Genomic DNA, 27,158 nt, shown 5'->3' on the forward strand with positions numbered 1-27,158 from the left:
CTACAATTTGGAAAATATCCACCAGTGTGGTCTGTAGGCGAGCCTGGGATGCATTTTCCACCCCACCTCCCAGATAGGGTTTGGTAGGGGTGATCTTTTTAGGCACTGTATATTGCTGATTTCTGTACTGGCAGGGATCTGATTACAGGCCAGACTTTGGTGTATTATTTTTATGACACTTTCACCTGTTTCAGTACTCTGTAAACATCTTTTCCATTACCTCCAGATTGGTTTAATAATGAGCTGAATGGCCAATGGCAAAGCAGGAGAGAATAGGTGGGACATTCAGGAAGAGATAGGAACTCCATGAAAGTCAGAGGCAAGAGGTTGACCATCCCGACAAGGAGAAAAAGCAGGTGCCAGTACTCGGGAGGCCATGAGCCATAGGTGAGTATAAGCAGGTCAGTTTGTGTTAAGAACTAGCTGGGAATAAGCCTCAACTAGGGCCAAGCTCCCCTCATTAATAAAAAGCTCTTCATGTCATTATTTGGGTGGCTGGAGAGCCGGAAACAGTCCAGTGACAGGGTTTTCCTGTGTAGTCCTGGCTGTCCTGAAGCTCTGCAGACCAGGCTGGCCTCAAACTCAGAGATCTTCCTGCCTTTACCTCCAGAGTGCTGTGGTTAAAGGACTGTGCTACCACCATGGCCTGGCATGAAGCATTTTCTTGACAGACAATGGATATGGGAGAGTCCAGCTCACAGTAGGTGCTGTCACCCCTGGGCTGGTGGTCCTAGGTGCTATAGAGATAGGCTGAGAAACTGTGTGAAACAGGCCAATAAGCAACACTCCTCCATGGCTTCTGCTCCGGTTTCTGCCTTGACTTCCCTCAGTGACAGGGTGTGACCTAGAAGCATATGGTAAAGTAAGCCCTTTCCCCAACACACACCCAAGTTGCTTTTGTTAACCTGTTTTATCACAGTAGTAGAAACTTTTTTTTAAGTAGTAGTAGAAACTTTTAAGACAACAGAATTTAAAAAGAAAAGTAAAATCTTTAAAACAGTAAGATATGACCAAACCAAAGTTTAAAACGCATTTAGTGAATGAAATAAAGTAAGTCTGGGATATATCTCAGTGGAAGAGTACTTTCCTAGCAAGTTGAGGCCAAGTTAAATTCCTAGGACCATGTACACAAAACACACTCATGAACCATAAAAAAACCAATGCCTTAACTTTTACAAGCCTTACTTAAGGTTAGGAGGCCTTTGCCTCTGGAGTTGTGAAGCCAACAGCAGCGTGAGGACACTTGTGAGTATCCGAAAGTGACAGCTACTTCCAGACTCAGTGGCCTTACCTGTGACCTGAAAAGGAGCATGAATGAGCCGCTGCTGGACACCCCTGAGAAGCTCTTCTATTTCCTTCTGTATGTTGCAGACGACCTCCTCCATTAGCCCCACATCAGCTATCCCCTTCCAGAACATCAGAGTGTCCTCTGGCACAGCCGGATAAGACAGAAGGACAGAGACATTACCCAGATACCTCAGTACATGGCTACAATATGCATTTCCATTCAAAAGGATTCTGTACTAAAACATGAAAGACTGGGGGCTGGAGAGACGGCTCAGCAATTAGGAGCACTGACTGCTCTTCCAGAGGTCCTGAGTTCAATTCCCAGCTCACAACCATCTGTAATGGGATCTGATGCCCTCTTCTGGTGTGTCTGAGGGCAGCTACAGTGCACTCATATACATAAAATAAATAAATCTTAAAAAAAAAAAAGAGAGAGAACCACGAAAGACTGGCTGCCTTCATGGGTCAGTACCTAATTATTAGCCCTTCAGTCATTTGGGGCTTAGGATATTTACCTCAATTTGTCAGGCCCTTGATTTATTATGATTCTAGCTATAAAAACAGACATCTCACCTCAATAAAGATATTCAGTTAAATATTAACTAGGCATTCAATATTTAAAGCTAAGTATTACTTGATTAAATTCAATTTTAAGTTTGCTTTTAATTAGATAAGATTTAATATTATAAAGGTTAATAAAGATATTAAGCTAAATATTAATTAAAGATGAATTTTTATTAGTTCTACATTAAACCAAACAGCTGGGTGGGAGGGCCTGCAGGTTTCCCTAGGATGGTCACTAATTCTCTTTATATATGTACCCAGCAAATAATAACACATATTTATTTGATTAGTAGAAGACAAAATGCTTTTCTTTGTCCCTTTAAGGAAATTAATAATCACTATACTATGAATTTTCTCTCTGATATCTCCCAGTTTGATCTGCCTGAGAAATGTGCTAGAGATGGGGCCGCTGGTTAGAAGAGAGGCACGGAAAACGGAGTTAAGCAGCCAGCAGTTCAGGGCCCATGTGTATTGTTTAGCTGGTCTTAGACCACCACCGTAAATCACAATTCCTCCATGTTTAAATTGTGATCTTGCAGGACAGTTGCTTGGGGTAGAGGAGAGGATTCCAACTACGTTAGAACTCATATTTATGAGGAAAAAACAAAGAGGGCTGCTTTGTGCATGAACAAGGCTATAAAGTACCTGAAATCTCTTCAGACTCTTTCTTTATACCCTCCTCTGTGGCCATCGTGACTGCAGCGGTGAGGGCGGAGTTCCACTCCAGCCCCGCCTCTTCCATGCTCTCCTCTGAGATAGCGATCTGTGTGATGTTCCCTAAGGAGAATCCATTAGACATAGCCCAGTCAAGTTTATGAGGCACGTTCCTAGCTATCTCCTCTCTTACTCAAACACAGAGACCCAATACTTAAACATGTGCCTCTTACCTACTTGCCCATATTTAAAAACTCACATCTCTAGGCAAAGAAAATTTGCCCTGCAAAGGAAAAAGCTTCTTTCTTACTCAGAATAGAAGCACAGAAAGCTATACAAGGACAATCTGACTCCCAGGAAGATGTTTCTGAAAGTGACTGAGGGTAGATGTGCCTGCCAGGCTGCCAACTCCACATTTACTGAGGATGAGGAAAGAGCGAGGCTCACTTAAAACAGCATGCTTCTCATGAGACCTACTACAAATGTGTCTGATAGTGAGTGTCTAGAACATCTGAGGCTGCCACTGATCAGCCTGGGATGCAAAAGCAAGAAAAACAGAGGGAAAACAAAACAAAACAAAACAAAAACTAAACCAAAATACAACCCAAAACCCCACAATCCAATTAATTAGGTAAAGATCCATGAACAACAGACACAGGCCTGAGACTTCTGTGACCGACGGCTAAGTGGTCAAGAACACTTATTGGCTAATGGTGTGTAGGCTCTGAGCAATTTTCCTTTTACTCATCTATTGGCTACTCTCAGAATATGAGGGCTCACCAAAACCAACCCCACAAAGCCATGTGAGGAAGGTCAGGAGGCTGAGGCAGAACAGCAGTCATGAGTTTGTGGTCAGCCTGGGTGCCACTGTACCAAGGCTTTACCAGTAGTTGAGACATGTTTTATGTAAGTGTGGTGTCTCCAGAGGTCATGACTGAACCTGTCAGAATTCATATCTATATATACTCATTCCCCCTCTCCCCCCTCTCTCTCTCTCATCTTCTCCTCTGAATAAGAAGAAGCCCTGGATTCAACCACTGTAGGCTAGGCTGGAGAGATGGCTCAAGCAGCGAAGAGCACTGATTACTCTTAAGAGGTCCTGAGTTCAAATCCCAACTATGTAGTGGCTCATAGCCATCTGTAATGGGAACTGATGCCTTCCCCTTTCATGCAAGTGCACATGCAAATAGAGCACTTTTATGAATAAATAAATCTTAAAAGAAAAGCTCAGTTGAGCCGAGTGTCACTCCAACACTCAGGAGGCAGATGCAGGAGGCACAAGCTCTAGGCCAGCTTGGACTACATAATCAGATTATGTCTGATTACATATAAACAAGACAAAACAGCCACCCTAAATTTGGGAGCAGCCGGTCTACACAGCAAATTCCATCCAGGCTCTATAGCAAGACTGTATCTAAGCAAACCAATCTTTAGGGTCAGTGTGTGCCCACCCTGCTCATCTGTGAGGAGCACTGTTTGCACTGTGAGCACTATGAGAACAGAACCATCTTTCTGATCCTCAGTATGCACTGTAAGAAATAAATAAGAATGCTGGAAATTTAAGTTCTAACTTAAATTCTAGCAGGCCGGGCAGTGGTGCAAACCTTTAATCCCATCACTGAGAAGCCAGAGGCAGGCTAATTGATATCTGTGAGTTCAAGACCAGCCTGGTCTACACAGTGAGACACAGAGAAACCCTGTCTCCAAGAAAACAAAACAAACAGAAAGAGATAGAGAGAGATAGAGAGAGAGAAAGAGAGAGAGAGAGAGAGAGAGAGAGAGAGAGAGAGAGAGAGAAAAGAAAGAAAGGAAGGAAGGAAGGAAGGAAGGAAGAAAGAAAGAAAGAAAGAAAGAAAGAAAGAAAGAAAGAAAGAAAGAGAGAAAGAAAGAAAACCAACCAAAAAAACAATCAACTAAGATGACCAGGCAGGCTGGGAGTGTTATATGTTTTTAGTCCCAGCAACCAGGAGGCAGAAGCAGGTGGATCTCTGGGCAACATAGAGAAAGAGAAACACTGTCTCAAAACCACCAGTCTCCTACCTGCCCTGCCTGCAACTATAGAGGTGGAGAGATGAGAACACTATGTAGCCAATCTGGGCTACATAGTAAGTTCCTGGACAGTCTGAGTTATGGAATCTGGAATCAAAGTCTCAAAACAAACAAGAATTTGTTTCCAAGGTAAGACCCCACCAAGACTGCTGAAATACCTTACAACAAAGTACAGGTGCACCAATGCTCACAAGAATTGGAAATGGAGAAATACTAGGGGCACCTGGCATGCTTGTGAGGCAGAAGCCTCAGGAGGCAGAAGCAAAAGAATCACAGCAAGCTCAGGTTCATCCTGGGCTACATGGGGAGTGAGGCAGGGTCTCAAATGCAAAGTCAAGCAACAAAACCACAGCGGTGTGCGGTGATGCACAGAGTAAGGCTCCAGGTGGTGTCCTACCCCCTACCATCGGCCGAGGTGGGGGTCTGCACCACACTTGTCTGCTGCCCGGGCACTGGAGCCCTCGCGCTGCTGATCAGAAGGTCGAACTTGGTGCTCCTGCAGGTGTTGGAGCAAACTTTGTCATGCTGGTAAAAATCGATCTGTCCAGAATCCATCATCTTCCTGTACAGAGGGAAACAAGGGCAGGTCAGCCTGCATTTCACCTTTGAGAAATAGATCAGAGAAGCAGGTGGGGACAAGCTTGCTGAGTCCACAACAAAGATTAGAGGAACCTAATGATATCTGAGGTCATCAAATTCTGAAAATTCTAATTGTAATGATATATATCCGCTGGTCCTGCCCACATGCACTGCTCTTCTGAGTTTGCGGAGTGTCAGTGTTTTTCACCACACTGCAGATTCACTAAAGTCAGGAATGACATTAACACCAAACTTGGTAGTCCCAGCACATGGGAGGCAGAGGCTGTGTGAGTTAAAGGCTAACCTGGTCACACAGCAAATTCAAGGCTATCTCAGGCTACAAAGTAAGACCCTGTCTCAGAAACAAACCAGAAATAAAACAACTAGGAGATGAGAATGCTAGCGCATAGCTCAGCTAAACTAAGAAATGATGCTCAGAACTAGAAATCTGAAAGAGAGTCTGATAAATTAGTATTTCTACACCGAGAAGACAAAGGTGTAGTCTAGGCTGGCCTCAATTCACTGTTACCTAGGATGGTCTTCAACCCCTGATTCCTGTCTCCATCTCTTAGAAACGGAAAAAAATGCCTATTTTATTGCTACTTTTAGAGATATAACATTTCAGAAGACAGAAGCAGAGAGAGTGGAATAAAGGATGGAAGGAAAGGAAAAAAGTAAGGGGTTACACTCTAGCTGCTAGAAGCTATGGCACAATGGTGGAGTCCTTGTCTTGCATGTATGAGACAGTTCAATCTAACAGCAAAAAGTAACCCACTAAAACCCAAGTAATGGGCTGGAGAGATGGTTCAGTGGTTAAGAACACTGACGGGGGTTGGGGAAGATAAAACAAAACAAACAAAACAAAACAGGAACACAGACTACTCTTCCAAAAGTCCTGAGTTCAATTCCCGGCAACCACATGGTGGCTCACAACCATCTGTAATGGGATCCAATGCCCTCTTCTGGTGTCTGAGGACAGCAATAGTGTCCTCATATACATAAAATAAATAAATAAATCTAAAAAAAAAAAAAAAAAAAAAAAAAAAAAAAAAAAAAAAAAAAACTAAGTAAAATGTCCTTGGCACGAGACCCATGAGCGCCTGCTGTCACAGCCCCTGAGACTCCCAGGAAGCATTATAACCACAGTGCACTCTCTGTCCTCAGGAGGTACTTTAACTGTAATATACTTCATACCATCCTGCCACCTGCTCTCCACTAACAGATCTTCTGAGTCCTTTTATCACCTGTGGGAAATGGACAGACGCTTGTCTTCCTGCACACAAATACGTTGAGAAGATCAGAAGAGAAAGTAAGGAGAGCCATTTTTCTCAAACGACAGAACAGACCTAGGGCCTGTGTTCTGCTGAGGGTGAGTCTCCACCACTGAGTAACTGTGCCCAATGGAACCAGCCACTTGTCTGTCTTTTATTCTACCCAGGGTCTCCGATCTGTAGACCAGAGTGCTCTGGAACATGTCATGTAGTCCTGCTTGACCCTAAAGTTGAGATCCTCCTGCCTCTGCCTCCCAAGTGCTGGAATTAAAGGTATACTCACACCTAGCTGGGCATGACTAACTCTTGACTTTAATTTTTTTTTTTTTATTTTATTACTTGCATGTATGTCTGTGGACTCTGTGCACACTGGTTTCTGTGACGGCTAGAAGAAGGTGCTGGATCCCCTGGAACTAGAGCTACAGACAGCTGTAAGCTGCCATGTGGGTGCTGGGACCTGAACCCAGATCCTCTGGCAGAGGAGGCAACACTCATAACAGCTAAATCATCTCTACAGCTCCACTCTCTGCATTTAATTTTTTTCTATCAGAAGGTGAAGAACTAATATATTCAAAGAGGTAATATATTCAAGAGGTAAAACCACAATGCTAAACTTGCTGGAGCAGAGAAGGTGTGGGTATGCACTACTTCATACACTGACACTTGCTGCTATTAGACAGTGATGGCCCCAGGATCGGTCAGCCACGGCCTCACTCAGCACTGAGACTGCCGCTTCTACGTGAGGACGACTGGGAGAACTATCAGCTACTCAGAGCTCCTCTGCCCAGAAAGAACCTCCTGACATCAGCAGCCTAAGCCAGACTTGCTGGTGTCAGCCTTGGCTACATGGCAAGTTCAGGGCTTACCTGAACTAGAAAGAATAAAAAAATTAATGTGGATGCTGGGTTAGTTTGTTTAATTAAATAGTTATTTAGGTTGCTGTTAATACAAATTGACTGAATTTGCAGGGATAACTCAGCGGTAGAGTACTGAATTCACAGGCACAAGGCCCTGGGTTCTGTCCTGAGTCACAAAGAAAGAAAAAAGATTAAAGACAAGCTGACAAAAGTCAAACAGTGTAGACGGCCCAAGCTAACCCTACAGATAGGCTACAAGTGTCAAGTTAAAGAGAAGACTCCACATGGCCGAGTGCTTGTCACCAGCACTTACCTGAGCATGATGCCACCTAGACGAATGGCTCTCTTCCAGTCCTTCAGAGTGGACTTGCCAGCCAGGTGAACAAAATGCTTCGGGCTGATCAACTGATCATTGAACTGAAAAATCCAAAGTGGTCCAGTGTCAACACAGGTGTCAGCAAGGAAAGAATGAAGTAATGCTCCCAGACAATGTCACAAGCCAAATCAGCATTACTCAACCTCCTGACCTAGGTTACCAGTGTCCCTCTCTCAGTCCCGGTCTTTTCTAGGACAACATCAAAAAAAATGAGGGTGAAAATAAACATGTTGAACAGCATCTACAAATCCATTCACATTTTAAAGCAGGGGGTAGGGTCTAGTGATCCAGAGGTTGGCTAAGTAAAATGAAGAGATCTAAGTAGTAATAAAGATAGACGGGCCAGGGAGACACGTCACCAGTAAAAGTGCTAATTGGGCAAGACTACAAACTAAAAAACCAAATTCCATCCCAGAAACCACATAAAAAGCAGATGCAGTGAACTATATCTGTAGTCCTAGCACCCTTTCTATTTGTTTGTTTTGCTGTTTGAGACGGGGTTTCTCTGTGTAGCCCTGGCTATCCTAGAACTCACTCTGTAGACCAGGTTGGATCTATTCAGCGACCTTCCTGAGTGCTGGATTTAAAGGCCTGTATACCCTCTGCTCAGTTTCAGCACTCTTACTATATAAGATGGAACTCAGAGACAGAATGCCCTAGAAGCTAGAAAAGCCAATTAGCTTAGAATACTCAGTAGAATACAGCAGTAGAAGTCAGTCACACACTGTATACACTGCACACACATGTATACACACTGCACAGCACACACATATACAAGCACTGCACACATATATAAACACTGACATATACATACAGACACCACATACATACATACACTGTACACATATACTGCACACACATACTCCATACATATGGCACACCACTCTGCATACACACTGAAGACTCTTTTAAAGATTTATTTTTATTTCATGTGTATGGATGTTTTGCCTGCATATATGTCTCTGCACCACATGCTTTCAGTGCCCACAGAGGGCCAAAGAAGGTGACAGATCCTGTAGAGGAGTGCTTCTAATGCTTTGATTTAATCTGGAATCTGCGAGGACTGACACTAAAGGTCCTTGTCCCCAATTGGTTCTTTTCTTTTTTCTTTCAAGATTGACTGATTGATTAATTGATTTATCTATCTATCTATTTATTATAAGTGTGCTGTAGCTGTCCCCAGACACACCAGAAGAGGGCATCAGATCTCATTACAGATGGTTGTGAGCCACCATGTGGTTGCTGGCAATTGAACTCAGGACCTCTGGAAGAACAGCCAGTGCTCTTAATCAAGAGCATCTGAGCCATCTCTCCAGTCCCCTAACTCATTATTTTTTAAGGATTCAAAATGTTAGAAAATGTAAGTATAGTAGAAACCAAGAACATTGCATAGCTTCAGAACTCTGAAACCCTTCTTTGCCCTAGGCTGGTACCACAAAAGCCCCATGTTGACAACAATATGCAGGGATCACTGTGGCCACCAATGGAGGCAGAACAACTACAGACAGATGTTCTTGAGAAATCTCTCTCTCTCTCTCTCTCTCTCTCTCTCTCTCTCTCTCTCTCTCTCTCTCTCTCTCTCTCTTATTTATTTATTTTTGTAGTCTATATTTTTTTTCTTGAGATGGGGTCTCACTATGAAGCTCTGACTAGCCTAGAACTTGATATGTAAACCAGGTAGGCTTTAAATTCACAGCAATCTGACTGCCTCTGCTTCCCAACTGCTGGGATTGAAGGTGTAAACCATGATGACTGGCTCTCATAAGATTTTTTTATTTGTTTGTTTGTTTTTTGGGAGGCCAGGGTTTCATTATAGCCCTGACTGGTCTAGGACTCCCTATGTGTAGACCAGGTTGGCCCTAAACTCACTGAGATCAACTTTCTGCCTCCAAGTAGTGACATTAAAGACATGAGCCACCATACCTTTTTGGTTTTTTGAGACAGGGTCAGTAGTGAGAATTTTGGAGTTTTGGCTTCTCTAAAAAAGACGGAAATATTATAAGAATATGTTTTCATTTTAGTCCCACGTGTGGGACATGGGGCTGCTTCAGAATGTCCACAGCAGCTGACTATGATTGCCTCCTGCTCTGGCAGAGCATGATTTCACCAGCTACAGATAGTATAAATGATTGAGTGATGTTTGGAATTCTGGGGACTTTTCAGAGGGTATAAAAATGCTAGGTCTTGATAGGTGAGTTGTTGGTTTCAGTTTGTTAAGTAGTCACAAAGAAGAAACAAGAAGAAGAATTTAGCTAGCCTGATGACGAAGATCAAACTTGACCTAAGGACTCGATGTCCCAATCATCAGGAAGTTGTCAATGCATACATGGCCCTTTTCCAACATGATTTACTCAGGGATTTCTTTCCTTTCCTCTCTATCCTTTTTTTCCTCTTATCTAGTGTTAGGGGGTTGAAAGGGTGATAAAGGTAGAAGAAAGAAAAATCCACGAAGTAGCAGAAGACTGGCTCACTACAGGGTTCCACTGATTACCTCTTGCCCACAAACTTAAACCAATCCTTCTGCTTCCATGATGGGTTAGTCATTACATTTTACATCTGCTTATTCTTATCAATGACAATTATGAAATAGGCTATTATGCTACAGTTCCAGGCACATTACACATGATTTCATTCACTACAGTGCAGTGTATATGTTCTATATAAGTATGTGTGTACATTTATGTGTATGCATATTGATAAGAATGATTGCTATTTTAATTCATAAGACTCTGAAGGTTTTTTTCAAAGACAGGCTTTTTCTGCGTAGCCCTAGCTATCCTGAAGCTCCCTTTGTAGAACAGACTGGCCTCAAACTCACAGAGTTCTGCCTGTTTCTGCCTCCCAAATGCTGGGATTAAAGTTGTACACCACAATGCCTGGTAAGGCTCTAAAATATTAATTATTAAATACCCTGCTCAAAATCACATGGCTGGGCAGACACAGAAGAGTTCTGGCCACTCACACATTGTTGGACAAGTACTTACCAACACTATTACATATACACAGGGGCAGCCTTGCCATGTACAAGGTCCTATCACTACTAGCAAGACATCACATTATGTACAAGGTTTATCTCCATGAAAACAGACAATATATTCTGCTTGGACAAGATTCATGCTCCATTGGAATGGGAGCCAGGTCCATTTTACTTAAAAATCTTCATGTTTTCTACCGTGATAGCATAAGAAAAAAGCTGTGTGGACAGCAAGATGGCTCAGCAGATAAAGGTATTTGCTGCCTGTAAGAAGCAGAAAGGCCTGTGTCAAGTGAGGTTCTGAGAGTGTATTGTCTCATGACAGGGTCTCACTCTGTAGACCAGCCTGGTTGCCTCTGCCTCTCAAGTGCTACAATTAACAGTGTATACCACTACGCCAGGCTGTGGATGTGTATTTTGATGTGGGCACAGCCATGCCAAGGAAGCCCAAAGCCTCAGACCATATGGCAATTGGCAAAATCTTTACCCATTATGGTCCAGGCTCTGTACAAATAATTGATCGGTGTGAGCAAAGAACACTGCTCTTCCAGGGGTCCTGAGTTCAATTACCAGCAACCACATGGCAGCATCCCCTTGAGATGTTTCCAGCCTGAGACTGCTCACCCACAGAGACCTGCTCCCAAGACTAACCTCTCCCTCTGTGCTGAGGTTCCACATAGCAGTTAAGAGCACCCCACCTGACCCAGCTTTACTGGACAGTGGCTGTCCTTCCTCCACTCTCTGGATGCCCATGGCCAGGGCTCTAGAGCCCAAGCCATCTGGGAGCAGCCGCTGCTGACAAGCAGAGCTCAGTCCTCAGATGGACCCACATGGAAAAGGACAGAACAGAGGGTGGCAAGTTTCCTCTGACCTTTGCATGGCTGCCACGCAAAATAACCAAACAAATGTTGTTTAAATAAATAATAAAAATAAAGATGAAAACAGCCGCACAAGAAAGAGCTGGTGAGAGTTGGTGGCAGAGCCCTTGCCTAGGATGCTTGAGACCCTGGATCCGAGCCCTGCATTTCCCTTGCAGCTCACCTGCTGAGGTAGAGAGAAATAAGGCACTGAAGCCAGACCTCAGGACAGGAGACAATTACCTTGACGCACTTCACGTTGATTCCTGGACACACGAACTTCTTCCAGAGGAGGACAGCTTTACTCTCCCCGCAGGTTATCGGGTAAGCGATTTCCATATCCTCATTTGCTTCTATACTGCTCGCATCTAAAATGAAAAAGAATCTGGTATCGCTGAATGACTCTTTCCTAAACTCACGTTCCAACACAGTTTGCTGGGTTCCTTTCAGACCGTGGGTTTCTTTGTTTGTTTGTTTTGTTTTGCTTTTTGTTTTCTCTTCTTTGGATAGGGTCTCGTGGAGCTTGGCTGCCCTTGCACTTGCCTTGACTTGAACTGAGTATACAGCAATGATGATCTCAGATTACAGATCCTGGACTCTACCAACTGAGCTATATCCCCAGCATCAATAAGAACTCTTATTTTTTTAGTTTTTATTTTATTTTATGTGCATGGGTGTTCTGCCTACATGCAAGTCTGCTCACTGCTTGTTTGCACGATGCCTGCAGAGACCAGAAGAAAAGCATTGGCTCTCCTGGAACTGGAGCTATGATGGTTGTGAGCTGCCATGTGAGTGCTGGGAATCTAAGCCAGATCCTCACAGCTTACTTAAGATTATCAACTACTTAATCTCTCCAGCCCCAGGAATACTTGTGAAATTGGACATAACAGCCGTGTCTTATTGGGAAAAGCACGGTGTCATACCTGTAGAGATCAGAAAACAACTCTAGAGTGTCTTTTCTCATCTTTCACCGTCATGTGGGTTCTGGGGATTGAACTCACTTGCAGGTTTGCCTGCTTACATGACAAGTACTTTTTATCTGCTGTGCCATCTCTCTAGCCCCTCAGATTCTCTTGTTTTATATGTTGCTGAGGCTCAAAGCCAGGGCTTTATGCATGCTAGTTAAGTACCACTGACCAACATGGCCAACCCTGACATAAACCTTTGCTTGTTTTAATATACTGTTTTGTTTGTTTTCGGAGACAGCGTCTTATGTACCTCAAGCTGCTATGAACTTTTTATGTAGCAAAGGATGCCCTTGAACTCCTGACCTTGCAACCACTGTTTTCAAAATACCAGGATTACAGACTTGAGACAACACACCCAGAATTTTTAGTTCTTCCTATAATCTCTTGAGATAAGAATTACTTCCTATGTTTTACATATAAGAACTTCAGAAAGAAGAGTTTCCCAAGAACACACAGTGAAATATAAAAACGTCAGATTTGCTTAGTTTCTAAGTTTCCTTCCACTGACAAATTCAGTTAAGACAATACCTTTTTAGCCTTCACTGACAGCCTCACCTAATGACAGGGATCAATCTACAGGCTCCTATTTCTTTGTAGGATCTTTTTTTCCCCCCGTATTACCAGAAAATGCTTTACTCCATCTTCTGTGGGATCTTTTTATTTTTAAAGACAAAGTCTTGGGCTAGAGAGAGATGGCTCAGTGGTTAAGAGCACTGCCTGCTCTTCCAGAGATCTGGGGTTCAATTCCCAGCAACCACATGGTGGCTCACAACCATCTGTAATGGAATCTGATGCCCTCTTCTGGTCTGAAGACAGCTACAGTGTACTTATATACATAAATAAATCTTAAAAAAAAAAAAGGCAATGTTGTTATATAGCCCAACCTCAATCTTCTTGTCTCGGGCTCTCAACTGTTTGCAGATGTGCCTCACTGTGCCCACAGTGATGTGTGGTTAGAGGAATGGGGGGGCAAGTGACTAAGGACTGAATGTAGGTCCTTGTACATGTATTGAGTTTATGCCTTGATAGCTTTGAACTTGCTCTGTAATACAGACAGGCCCTATACTTGTGATTCTTTTGCCTCAACTACCAAAATAGGTAGATTTACAGATTCACATCACAGGCCCCATGCTTGTTTGTTTCTTTTTAATTTGTTTTTCTCCCCAGTGATGCTTAGGAATCCCACATAGAGAATCAAGCTAAGCATTTTACCCCAGCTCTCTTTGTAGGATTCTTTTTAGACAAAAACCCCAAACATTTTGGCTACTATAAATATTGATATTAACTGATCAAGTGACAGGTCTGTCATCTTTTTGTTTGTTGGTTGGTTGGTTTTGTTTTGTTTTATTGAGACTGAGTTTCTTTGTATAGTCCTGGCTGTCCCAGAACTTGCTCTGTAGCCCAGGCTGGCTCAAACTTCCTAGTGCTGGGATAAAAGGCATATGCAACCCACCACCCAGCTTGGTTGGTTTTTTGGAACAGAGTTTTTCTATGTAGTCCAAGAGTCTGAAACTCAGAGATGTGCCTGTCTTTGCCTACTGTGTGCTGGGATTAAAGTCATGCTCCACCAAGCTTGCCAAGTCTGCCATCTTCACTGGCAGGATTGGTTGGGACAGAAAATAAGGCACAAAAGACCAGAAATCACAGGCTGGGGGCACAGTTCAGTAGTGAACCACCTGCTGGCGTGGACAAATTTGTGGGTTCCATCTCCAGAGATTTCAAAGCAAAAACATACAGAAACTCTCACCCAAGGAGCTGGGTACAGGACAGAATGGCATACTTACCAATTCCTTCTTCGATTTTGTGTATTGTGTGGGTCTCTACGGCTACAACCGCTGCACCGTCCTCCGGCCCGGCTTCATAAACCCTGTAGCAAAGTGTCCATCAGTAAAACCATATGAGCCATGAAAAAAATAATATGCATAGCATGGGGCTAAGATATTTGCTTTAATCTATCTGGAAAGGAGTAAAATACATGTATTTTATGATGTGACTTTAATGCTTTGACAAGTTGCTCACTGTAAACTCCAAGAGGCCCAGAGCACTTAGCAGTTACTGTCAGGACAACAACTCACCTCACCCCAGGTAAATTAACTCTTGCTACACCCACTCCCTTTGTAGTACACTCACCCTTTCCTTAATAACTTTGAAGGTTTGGGTTACTTATGTGTACAAAACTATATGATTGCTTATAAACATGTACATATGTGTGCACATGCGTGCATGCACCTATGGAGAACAGGAGGGGATGTCAGATACCCTGGAGCTGGAGTTATAGGTGGTTGTGAGCTGCCTGCCTGATGTGGGTGTTGGGAGCCAAACTTGGGTCATCTAACACAACTACTAATGTCATGTGACCACAACCAGAAAATTATTTCCTTGCTACTTTGTAATGTAACTTTTTTACTGAATTTCTGTATTTTCTGATGGTCTTAAGCAAGCTCTGTAGAAGGGTTGTTCAGCCTCCAAAGGGGTCTTGACCAAAGGCTGAGAACCACTGCTTTCAGTGCTCAAGATACAGTGAGTAGTGCTTCGTGTACAAGACAGGCCTGTTTCTAAAATTCACCTGACTAAACAGAGCCAGCAGACAGCGTGAGACAGGAGGTGGCCTGACGACCCAGGAATAGATGACCCTTGCTGAAGTCTGTACATTACAGCATTGGGTTTATTTTTATTTTATTTATTTATTTTTAGCATTTTAGTCTTTCAGAAACAAATTATTGGCATAAACCAAGTATATAGAAACACGCAGAAACAAATTATTGGCATAAACCAAGTATATAGAAACACGAATCTGCCCCAGGTACCCAGCAATCACCAGAGGCAATCACTAAATGGGAGGTATACAATGTGTCTAAGGCCACACCACAATGAACACAACCTCTCTCATGTGCTCTCTGAAGCTAATCAAGGTTAGACCTATTTAGGACTTTGATGGAGTAGGTTAGGTAAAGCAGATCTTCCCAAATGTCTCTACATTCATGGGCTCAGATGACCTAACATGTCATACTAGTGTCCCTTCTTTCTTTCTCTCATCAGTCTTACACATTAACGAGTACACACTGGTATCTGAAAGCACTGCCTGCACGCTCCTCTGCAGATGCTGACACACTGGCACGGTGGCACCTCTATTGTGCTGACCTCCCCTTTGAATTAAGTATGTTTGCAACAATCACCACGCTACTTCTATTCCTAAGCTGAGTATAATGTCACACCCCTGCCATTCCAGCACTTGAGAGGTGGAGGCAGGAAGGCCAGGAGTTTTAGGTCAACCTAGAATATAGGATGCTGTCCCAATAAATAAACCCATACAATACAGAAGCCGTCCCATGCACCATGACCCTGTCAGGAGTGTCACCCTGCACACTGCATGGGGGCTGGGCACTGCACTAGACCTCTTCCTCTCTTTCCTGCTCTGGGTGAAGTTGTAATTGTTTCTATTTCTTTCCCTTCCTTTTGTACAGTGGACATTAAACTAGACCTTATGAATGCTAGATAGGCACTCTGTCACTAAACAGCATATCCAGCTCTTCTAGTTTTCTGTTTTTCCTCATTTCCAATAGCTGTCAAACCTTCGCAGACAGACCTCTTTAACTCCAGGTGTCTCCTGCTTCGAGAGCCATTGCTGCTACTTTGAGTCAGGCCTCATTATGTCCAGCCTGGAAGACTGATTAACCCTGTATAATCCTACCAGAGTAACCATGTGGTTCTTCTTCTTAAAACATTTAAATTTGGATTTCTTTTTATTTGCAGTTCTAGGGACTGAACCCAGAATCTCTCATATGCTAGCCTAGAGTTCTACCCCTGAGCTGAATTGATATTTATTTATTTATTTTTAAAGATTTATTTATTTACACTGTCAATCTCTTTAGACCCACCCAAAGAGGGCATCAGATCTCATTACAGATGTTTGTGAACCACTATGTGGTTGCTGGGATTTGAACTCAGGACCTCTGGAAAAGCAGTCAGTGCTCTTAACCACTGAGCCATCTCTCCAGCCCTGCTATTTCTTTTTTTTTTCATATTTTACTTTTTATTTTGAGACAAGATCATAATAAGTTGCCTAGGCTGGCCTCAAATTCAAGTGATCCTCAGACTCCACAGTGCTGAAATTACTGTGCCTTATGCCCAGCTCCCACTCTTTTTTATTTTTTATTTTATTTTAATTTTTTTGTGTTGCTAGGAATAATACTCAGGTCTACCTAGAAGTGGTGGCATAAGCCTTTAATCCCAGGACTCAGAAGGCAGAAACAGGTGGATCTATATGAGTTCAGGTACAGCCTGGTCTACAGAGTGAGCTCCAGAACAGTCATGGCTACATAAAAAAACCTTGTCTTGAAAACACACACACAAAAAACCCCAAACCAAGACAACAACAAATCCACCTGAGGACCTCACGCTCAGAGGCAACTAGGCAAGCATTAAATTGACTGAGCTCAGCTCTCCACCCATCTTAATAAGCAGTTTGCAGATTGCTTAGGACTGCCGAAGGCTGGCCCAGGCCCAGGCTCATGACAATTACTGACACTGAGAGATTGTAAGGAGACTCAGAGGAGAAGGAATCAGTCTTTCTCCAGACAGGTGTTTCCCCTGCCTCAGGAGACCAGCAATGCCACCACAAGCATTTGAGAACTTACAGTAGGAATATTTTTAGATGTGCCTTTCTTAGTTTCTGAATCAGCACCACATCTGAGAAATATGCACCTGGTTCCTATGCTAAATAGTGTGGACAGAGAAGAGGGAGCCACACAACTCACCTCAGAGAGCTCGCACTGTAGAGAAGGACACGAGGAAACACTAAGATGACAGAGGAGTACCTGTTACTGAGGTGAAAATTTAGCCAGCTCTAACAGAACCACTATACAGTTGTCTTCCCAACTCTAACTACAAGGTCTGCAAGACCCAAATCTCTAGCCACTTACCCTTGCTGCACAGGCTGCAACTGCAAGATCACTTGAGTTTTAGTGTCTTCAGGGTTCTCGCCTTCATTCCCTTCAGTGGGCACTACAACCACATCTCCCACTGGGACACTCACTTCCGCATTGGCCATCTTTCACATGAAGTCAGCTAGCTGGGAGCTGCAGGGAACAAGAAGCATGAGTAACTTCATCTTGAGAGAGACAGCAACTGGAGAGGATTGCAAGATAAGGAACAGCTCGGAGTGCCCGAAAAACTATCCTCTGCAAAGGATGAGAACTGAGAGGAGCACACACAGGCTCTCAGTATGTTTTCATAGTACATATGACTCACCAGTGGTTTGCCAGAGCCAACTCTTCTAGCTCCTCAGACTCAACTGTGCATCTCCTCAAGTTTAGAGAAGTTAAATTGGTAACGGGGGATCATCTCATTGGCACTGGGAGGGATCATGTCAGCACAGAGATTAACAGCATTAGAATGTAAGGCTTTGGTTTTGTTTGGGGTTTTCTTTGTTTTGTCTTTTTGAGACAGGGTCTCACTATATAATGCTGTCTGACCTGAAAATCAATATGTAGACCAGGCTGGCCTCAAACTCAAAGATGAGTCTACCTTTGCCTCCTGGGTTCTGGGATCAAAGACCTTTGTTCTTTGTTTTGGTTTTGAGAAGGGAATCTCAGTAAGTATTCTAGGCTGGCTCCAACTTGCTGATCCTTCCACCTCTGCCTCCCAAGTACTGGCCTTGCAAACATGCACCATACCTGGCTTGTTTTTTCTGTGGATCAAGTTACAGCACAGACTAGTTCCATCACAAAGAGTGGCCCCTGGAAAGTAGGAATCATACCTATTTTAAGTGCAAGTAGCCATGACTTTTCAGGTATGTGATATTACATATAGTGCTCTATCCATAATAAATACTGAGGAAGTATATGAATTTAGCTGTTAATAAATACTGACCTCACTGTCTTAAAAACCCATCTCTTTCTACCTCTTTGACAGGGTTTCTCTGTATAGCCCTGGGTATCCTACAACTCAAATTGTAGATAAAGCCAGCGTCAAACTCAGAGATCCTACAACTCAAATTAGAGGCATGAGCCACCTGGCAGCCAAGAACTTTTCTTTTTTTAAAGATTATTATTTTTATTTTATGTGCATTTGTGTTTGCCCGCATGAATGTCTGTGAGGGTGTTTTACACTATCCTCTGGAAGAGCAGTCAGTCTTAACTACTGAGCTCTAGTCGAGAACTTTTCTTTTTTTCTTTAAATATTTATTTAATGTATGTGAGTACACTGTAGCTGTCTTCAGACACACCAGAAGAGAGCATCAGATCCCATTACAGATGGTTATGAGCCACCATGTGGTTGCTGGGAATTGAACTCGGGACCTCTGGAAGAGCAGTCGGTGCTCTTAACCTCTTTTTGGTTTTTGAACTGTGGTTTATGTCTGTGCACTTGCTTAGGCACCCATGTAGAGGTCAACTTTCAGGGTCAGTCTCTCCTCCCTCCGTGGGTTCAGACTTGCAATGGCAAACGCATTTACCTATTGCGTCATTGTGCACCTCCCTTGTCCCAATCTTTATGAAAACTCAGAGGGCCTCAGGATATCCTGCAGCTGTGAGACTTCAGAGCTCAGGAAAACTTTTTTTGTGTGTGTGTGCTAAGAACCCTGGTGCCTGGAGGGTAAGCATTCTAACAATGAACAGTCCTTTACACTATACTTGAAAGAGAGAGGAGGCCACACTGGGAAGCTGAATCAGGAAGATTATGAAACATCTGAATACAGCCAAGATGCATACCTTGAAGGCCAGCCTGTTTTTAAAAAGGAGGACGAGGAGGCAGGGGAAAGTGTGATTGGTAGAGAGTACAAGAAAACACTGAATTTACTACCTCAGCAAACATGAGTATGTGAAGGTGAGCAGGAGACAGCCATGTTGACCGTGGATTCAAACTGGAATGTGTAACTGGTAGTCAGAGACCTAAGTTACTCCTCAGCTCTGCCAGCCTTGACTGCCTAAAATACACATACTTACCATGTCCAAAGTGGATGTCACTGGCCTCAGAACACTCCAGTTGTACTTACAGCATCTGTCCCAGACCCTATCAGCTGCTCACCATACTTTGAACACATACTGTGTTTCCATCTCTCTAACCTTTATATTCTCTAGGCCCCAGCACAAAGCAAAGCTCACTCCTCCATGAAGCCACCATCCCTGCACGCTCTTTTCAGAAGAATTTCCCCCCAAATGTGGTCTGTCACTCTCTCCTGCTGTTTACACTCTGCCCAGCACTTTGTCTTGAAAAGCACACAGCCCAGTTACCTGTGTAGACCTTGATAGCCATAGTCCTTGCCTTCTCGTTTATTTGCTCTGCTGCTTCTGGGGATCGAACATAGGACCATGCACATTAGCATGTGTTTAAACAACTAAACTATACCCCATAGCTCTGTTTCCTTCCTTTTTTTTTTTTCTTTTTTCTTTTTTTTTTTTTTTTTGCTTTTTTGGTTTTTCAAAAAAGGGTTTCTGTGTATCCCTGGATGTCCTGGAATTCACTCTATAGACCTCTATAGACCACTCTAGTCTGGAGTGCTGAGATTTAAGGTCCTTCATTTCTTTCAAGAGTTTCTCTGTGTAGCCCTGGCTGTCCTGTAAGTTATTCTGTAAAACAAAACTCAAAAGATCCTCCTGCCTCTGTCTCCAAAGTGCTGGAATTAAAGGTGTGAACCACAACTTATTCTTGGTTCTTCAAGACAAAGTATTGTTATGTAGCTCAGGCTAGCCTCAAATGTCTGCCTCTCAGATGAACACCTTCAGGCTCAGTGCGTTTGTGGAATTTTTTGGGTTTTTTTTTTTTGTTTGTTTGTTTGTTTGTTTGTTTGAATGGATTCTACATCTCTGTATTTATTGGCCTCTACATCAAACTGAACCATATTCTTTTAAACCTGCTCCTAGATTTCCTGTTTCCCTAGGTGGTGTTAGCTTCCACCTGTTTTCAAAAGAAGGGAGCTCAGGAATTACTTTTGCTCCTCTTTCTAAACCCAATCAACCACAAAACCCTATCCAATCTCATCCATGTGTGTGTTCCTCCAATTCTCCATCTGTGCTACCAACATTATCTGGGATGCCAAACTGTCACCTGGGTATTTCTCTATATCCTATTCATTCCCCACATAACCAAACTGAGCCTACCAAAGGCCATGCCTTAATATGTACTTCTGTTTCTGTGAAATTGCTTCTGTCCAAGCGATTTCCTGCGGCCTACAAATCAGGTCTTACAAACTAGCCCCTTCTCAAAGCTTCTATCATTGTTTTCCATCTTCCAAACAGGTCACATGTCCTTGACTGAGCTTCTGCCTTGCTTTTTGCCCTAAGGATTGTTCTTCCCTTCTTTCAAGCTAGTCCCTGTTAACCCTTTGGAGATATCTGAATCTTTACTTCTGTGGGAATGTCATCCAGTGACTTCCTTCACTAGGTTTGAGTTTGTGCATGTTTCCCATCATGCTTTTCTTTCCTCTTTTGGGTGAGGATGTAGGTGGGGCTGTTGAGGACTGAGGTGAAAGCTCTTCTGCTTAGCTGTCTAAGTACAGGCTGTTTTTCCCCCACAGCTTGTTGTGCTGACCAGGCTGGTCTCTAACTTCTGGGTCCAAGGGATCCTCCTGCCACAGCCTCCAGAGTCATCCAACTATAGATTTACTAATTTTCGGGTGGCCTTGAAAATCACTGTCCCTGAAAATGATCTTGAACTCCTGGTCCCCCTCCTTTCACGTCCCAGCTGCTGGCATTACACGTGTGCCACTGTGCTCAGCTCTCATTTCAGTACAAGTTAAAAAGGAACCCTCTGGGTTTGTTGCATCTAAAAATAGTAGCATCTCAAGTCTGAAGCAGGGGCTGTAGAGATGCAAGATGAAGTAAGAGCCCTTGAAGAGGACCCAGGTTGGATTCTCAACAACCACATGGGCTCACAATCAACTAAACTCCAGCCCCAGGGGGTTGATACACTTTTATGACTTTCCTAGGTACAAATGTGAGACACACACATACATTGAGATAAAATATTCATATGCATAAAAATTAAATCCTTTGTTTTGTCTTGTTTTTTTTGAGATAGGGTCTTATGTAGCTCTGACTAGTCTGAAACTCACTAAATCAGGTTGGCCTCAAATGAGAAAATAAATCTTTTTTTTCCATGATAGGGTTTCTCCATGTTGTCCTGTGACTCACTCTGTAGAGCAGGCTGGCCTTGAACTCAGAGATCCACCTGCCTCTGCCTCCTGAGTGTTGGGATTAAAAGCATGTGCCATCACTACCTGGCTCTAACTTTTTTTAAATTAATAGCTCAGATAAAAAGAATTAGAATGCTGCTGCCAATTTCAACCTTCTACCCAGTAAGGCTGAGTTCCAGCGGCCATCTTGAATAAGGAGGGTGGCTAAGTTGTTAACACCCTCTACAAAATCTGTATTTTATTCCTTCCATACCTTAGAATACATGAGGAATGTTCTGGATCTAACCATCGAGACTAAGAGCACTCTAGAACCTGTTTTTAGATTAGAGAAGAGTCCACTCCAACAAGACAAGTCTTAGTAAAATGAAGTTTAGGTTGAGTATCTCTCATTATCTTAAATATTATATTTCACACGAGTAACTCCAAACCAACAGCAGACTACATGGCTAACTGCAGGGTCATCTCTTTAAGATGTGTGAACACAAAACTGCTCCTTGTTTATAACACAAACTCCAGAGATGAGGGAGCTGATCCCAGGGGTATTTCACAGGAGGCCTTGCAAGACCCTTCGTGAGATCATACCACTGTGTGCTCTACAATTCTATGAGAACATACAAAAGCATGACACGGTTTTAGTAAAATTTAGTCAGTCATGTGGGAAGTATTGCAGAGGCAGCACTACTCAGGGCAGAGGGCCGGCATGAGCCATGGAGTCACCCACAGTAGAAGAGTTGGTCTGTACTTTGCTTTGCATTTTTTGGGCTGGTCTCAAACTATGTAGCTGAGGATGACCTTGTGCTATAATCCTCCAGCTTCTACCTACCAAGCTCAGGAATTGCAGGCAAGAACTGCCACATCCAGTTACTAGGGGTATTCAAGACAAAAGTCTCACTAGGTAGTCCAAGCTGAACTTAAATGTCCAATCCTCCTGGCTCAGTCTACAGAAAGCTGGGATTACAGACAGGTACTAATAGGCTGTTGCTCTGCAGTTATTTCCATGACAAAAAGGAAAAAAGGCCTGGTTACCAGAGCTCTATACCTAGACCTCATTCACTTAAAGGTAAGAGAGAAACAACTTTGTAAAATCTTCTGGCCTCTACCCACTAGCACACCATGGCACACATATCCCCTCCCAACATTATGCATAGTTTCATGAACTTAAAACTATTTAAAGTGAGCAGGAAGCCAGGCATAGTGGCACAAGTCTGTAACCCAGCACTCTGGTGGTAGATGCAGAGGGTTTGGGATTCAAGGTCATCTTCAGTTACATAAGGAGGCTGGGACTACATGAGACCTTCGTCAGAAAAAAAAGGTGGAGGGGATGCCTGGGAAGGTAAAGGTAGGCTACTGTTGTCCAGCATGAAAGCCTGAGTTTGATCTGAAGGTCACACACAGTAGAAAATCAAATCCGGTGTTGTCCTCTGACCTCCACAAGCATACCACGAGGCAGACAGACAGACAGACAGACAGACAGACAGACACACACACACACACACACACACACACACACACACACACACACACGTCACAGGAATGTATACTGTTTATGTTGTTCTGAGACACAGGCTCACTAGATAGCCCTGGCTATCCCGGAACTTGCAATGTAGTCGGCCTCAAACTCAGCTATCTGCCTGCTTCTGCATTACAAGTGAGTGGGAACAGGATTAAAGGCATGTGCCACCATGCCAAGTAATAAATCTAATTTTAAAATCTCAGCCCAGGAGAGGCAGAAGCAGAAAGATACACAAGTTGGTCTGGTCTACACAGCAAGTTCTAGTCAAACCAGAGCTACAAAGTAAGATGCCAAAAAAAAAAAAAAAAAAAAAAAAGAAAAGCAAGCACATGTTTGATATAATGCCCTCCCAAGCACCTGGGCTTTGGGGACAAGACTACTGTTAAGTTCAATGCCAGCCCGGGCTACATAACAGATTCAAAGCTAGCATGGGGAATACAGTGAGCCCCAGTGACAGCCTGGCACATTTAGGAGACAGAGGCAGGTGAAGCTCTTTGAGTTTGAGCCAGAACTATATAATGAGACCTTATCTGAAAAAGAAACGAACAAAAACCAGGCAGTGATGGCATATGCCTTTAATCCCAGCACTCCCGAGGCCGAAGTAGGTAAATCTTAAATTCAAGGTCACCCTGGTCTACACAGATTTCAGGGTAGCCAGGACTACATAGAAATACCCTGACTCAATACCAACACAATTCAAGACCAGCCTCATGAAGATTGAGTTCCAAGGCAGCCAGAGCCACAGAGAAACCCAGTCTCAAATAGATAAATAACCAAAACCACAAAAAAAGCAAGTCTCCAAATTGCAACTTTATTACTTAAGCACAAAACTCACTATGCCCACCCCTTTCTTCTGCACTTAGCAGTGATATAATGAACCCAAGGTCATTCGTTCCACAGAACCTCTCTACAGGAAGTATCCAGAGGAAATGAAGTTCTACATAAATCACAGATTGGAGACTTCTATATAGCTATTTGGAGGAATCAAGGGATGATGCGTTTTTAATAGTCACCCCTCAAGAGTGTAAGAAATAAAAACAGAGCCCAAACCAACCTAACGAAGCTCAATGTTGCTAATCGATGAACTTGATTAAGTATAAATGAAAATCAAATTATAACATGGTTGAAACAGTAGAAGTGATAGGCCCAAGCTCTTATGAAAACGTTCCATAATATTAGCCAAGGAAAAGGGACTGTGCAGAGGGGAAGAGTCTGCAGATGTAGAGAAAACCCCTACTTCCTGGTTCTCCTACACACAGTAACAGGTCTCATTTTGAGAGTTCAGTGTTTCCCTGCTCCTTGGACAGCTAGGTCAAGACCTTCGAGTAAGACTCGCGCCACATTTCTTTTGCCTCTCAAAGAGAAAACACCTGGCCAATTCCTTTGTCATTTCTGAAAACAAGGGGTACCTTCTTCCCAGCAAGTATCTTCTCGCCACCCCTCATAACCTTAGGTTTCCCTCTTCCCGAAGCAGAAAACCGCCCTGCTCTCCACCTGGCCACCGGAGGTATCCATTCCGAAGCCCTCGGCTGGAACCTTCTCCTTTTTACTGCCCTTCATCTTGGGAAGGACGTTCCTTCCTCTCCTGGACCACCAAAGGTCCTGCCTCCTTCTACCTGGGTCCGGTGGCCGAGGCCTCTACCCTCTGGCGAAGGCTAGACCTACTTCCTACACTCGGCAACCCACCCCCACCCCAGCACGCCGCCCTCTCCCCCAAGCCCCCGGCACCACCCAGGCCTGACCCAGCTCCTTCCCGTAAGGCCCGAACTCCCAGACCCCGTATTTAGGAGCGTTCCCCGGTCCCCCCGGCCCCTCCGCGAGGACTTCCGGGCCCTTCGGTCCGGGGGCGCCGAGCCTCCCCCCACCCCCGCCCAGCATGGGGTTCGCAGGTCCCCGAGCCTAGGCCCGGCCGGCCACGCTGGGGGCGGCCCGGCTGCTCGGGCGGACCCAGCGGCAGCGTCCCCCCACCCCCCCCGCGGCGCCGCGACGTCCGCTCGCTCCCCGGCGGCGGCGGCGGCACGCACAGGGCGTGGGGAGGCGCCCGCGGAGGCAGCAGCCCCCCGCCCCCTGCGCGCCCGCCCGCCCTCGCCGGCCGCCGCGCGGCCCCCGCGCCCGCCCCCCCGCCCCCAACCCTCGCCGCGCCCGCGCCGCGCGCCCACCCCTCCCCCTCCTCACCGTCTCCGTCGGGCGGGCGGGCGGCGAGCGGCCAGGGCGGGCGGGCGACCGAGCATGCGCACAAGCCGCCACGGCTGCCGCCGCCACCGCCGCCGCCAAGCCGGGCTCCAGCACTTCCGGCCGCCGCCGCGGGCGAGCTGGCGCCTTAAAGGAGACGCGTCCTTATTGTGAGCCGCGCGGAGGATACACACCTCAGCCGAGCGATTTGGGCAGCTCGGGAACTTAGGCCTCGGCCCTTGAAAGGCAGTGTTGGAGAAATCGCAGGAGACCCCAGCGGCTGAATAAGGTTTAGATGCAAAGATCAACTCGCCTTGACTCTTGTGGAGGGCTGGGGCTTTTCTTTCCCCAAATTCTCTTTATGGCCGCTTACAGTTTATGAGGGTTTCAGGTTACCAATGTGGAGTCATAAGATGTGGCTAAGCATAGAGTAACCCCTTCCTACGTCTAAACCATGGCTGTTTGCCTAGGTTTTCCTGCTTGTGCGGGTTCTGGGTTCAAGTTTGAACTTCCTTGGAACGGGTGCAAACCACTTATTCCCCTCATATACAATGAAATGATACTTGAAAAGTACTTGGGCAAGTTTTTGAGGCCGGTATACTGACAAGCTTTAGACAGTGTGGTCAGGCCTTGGGGAAGAGGCTTTTGGTTTATAAAATCCTCACATCATCTTACTCTTTCATTCTCATCTTAAAAGGTTAAACAGGGACGGGAGAGAGGGCTCAGCGGTTAAGAGCACTGACTGCTCTTCCAGAGGTCCTGAGCTCAAATCCCACAACCACATGGTGCCTCACAACCATCTGTAATGGGATCTGATGCCCTCTTCTGGTGTATCTGAAGACAGCGACAGTGTACTTACATATAATAAATACCTAAATAAATAAATAAATAAATCTTTTTTAAAAAGGGGTTCAACAGGAACATCGGCACATGGTGGTACACTCCTTTAATTCCAGCAGAATTCCTGTCTAGCTTGGTCTACATACAGTGGGTTCTAGGCCAGCCAAGATGAGGAGCGTGAGGAGGGAAGTAGGTCAGTAGGTAGAACACATGCGGAAGGCCCGAAGAATCATTTCCCCATCTTGCTTCCTATATACATTGCACCTGTCTTCTTTGTTTCCGAAGGGCAGGTTGGGGTCTGTTTGTATAGAGATGGGAGTTTCACCACTCGAACCTAGTGAGGTCGAGAACCAACACACAACGCTAAATGTGATTTTAAAAAATATTTGTGTGTGTGTGTGTGAGAGAGAGGGTTTTAACAGGGTTTATTTTATTATTGTTGTTTTTTTATTTAAGAGCAAGCAGGAAAAGAATCATTGGAGACTAGAGAGATGGCTTGGCAATTAAGGGTGTAGGACCTGAGTTGGGTTCCCTGCACTCATGTGGGCTGGCTGTAACTTTTATCTCTAGTGGATCCATCTTCTGTTCTGGCCTCCTATGATAGTGCATTCACATGAACAAACACAAAGTTATAAATAAGAAGTAAGATCTTGAGCTCTTCCCCCGAACGACAGAAATCATACAGCAAAACTAAGTGTGTGTGTGTGAGAGAGAGAGAGACAGAGAGGCAGGCAGACAGACAGACAAACAGAATTCCAGAATTGGCGGTTGGTGTTGGCAGCATTGGGATCATGGCCTAGTCACAGCTGGTGTCTTCACCTATAAAACAGTAGGTTGTCCCACTCAGGACTGTCACCAGGATCCAATAAGAAGCCTCTGTACTATGTTAAGTCTGTGTTTGTGAGACCAGCACTGGTCTTGAATTCTGCTCCTCCTGCCTCTGACTCCCAAGTGCTAGATTACAGACTACAACTACCATGCCCAGGTTCTGAGGTGCTGGGGCTGGAACCCAGGGCTTTGTAAATGTTAACCAACCATTTTCCAATTGGGCTATATTGTCAGCC

General features: G+C 44.4%; 1 protein-coding gene across 2 annotated transcripts in view; it reads right to left on the minus strand.

Moving 5' to 3' along the window:
- The window catches only part of GMEB1 (glucocorticoid modulatory element binding protein 1), a 31,898-nt gene extending 6,485 nt beyond the window's left edge, over window positions 1-25,413 (minus strand). The window contains exons 1-8 of one of the 2 annotated variants that reach the window (XM_080921149.1): window positions 25,258-25,413; window positions 17,359-17,514; window positions 14,221-14,303; window positions 11,712-11,836; window positions 7,575-7,678; window positions 4,959-5,116; window positions 2,497-2,628; window positions 1,292-1,429 (exon numbers count right to left, since the gene is read on the minus strand). In XM_080921149.1, the coding sequence (XP_080777275.1) occupies window positions 1,292-1,429; window positions 2,497-2,628; window positions 4,959-5,116; window positions 7,575-7,678; window positions 11,712-11,836; window positions 14,221-14,303; window positions 17,359-17,486 (868 nt within the window). In that variant the 5' untranslated portion in view covers window positions 17,487-17,514; window positions 25,258-25,413. Of the gene's footprint in view, window positions 1-1,291; window positions 1,430-2,496; window positions 2,629-4,958; window positions 5,117-7,574; window positions 7,679-11,711; window positions 11,837-14,220; window positions 14,304-17,358; window positions 17,515-18,111; window positions 18,232-25,257 lie in introns of those variants that run through there. The other variant, XM_080921150.1, reaches the window with a different exon arrangement.
- Window positions 25,414-27,158: the final 1,745 nt, after the last annotated feature.

This window comes from Micromys minutus, assembly GCF_963924665.1.
Source record: "Micromys minutus genome assembly, chromosome: 9".
NCBI classification, from domain to species: Eukaryota; Metazoa; Chordata; class Mammalia; order Rodentia; family Muridae; genus Micromys; species Micromys minutus.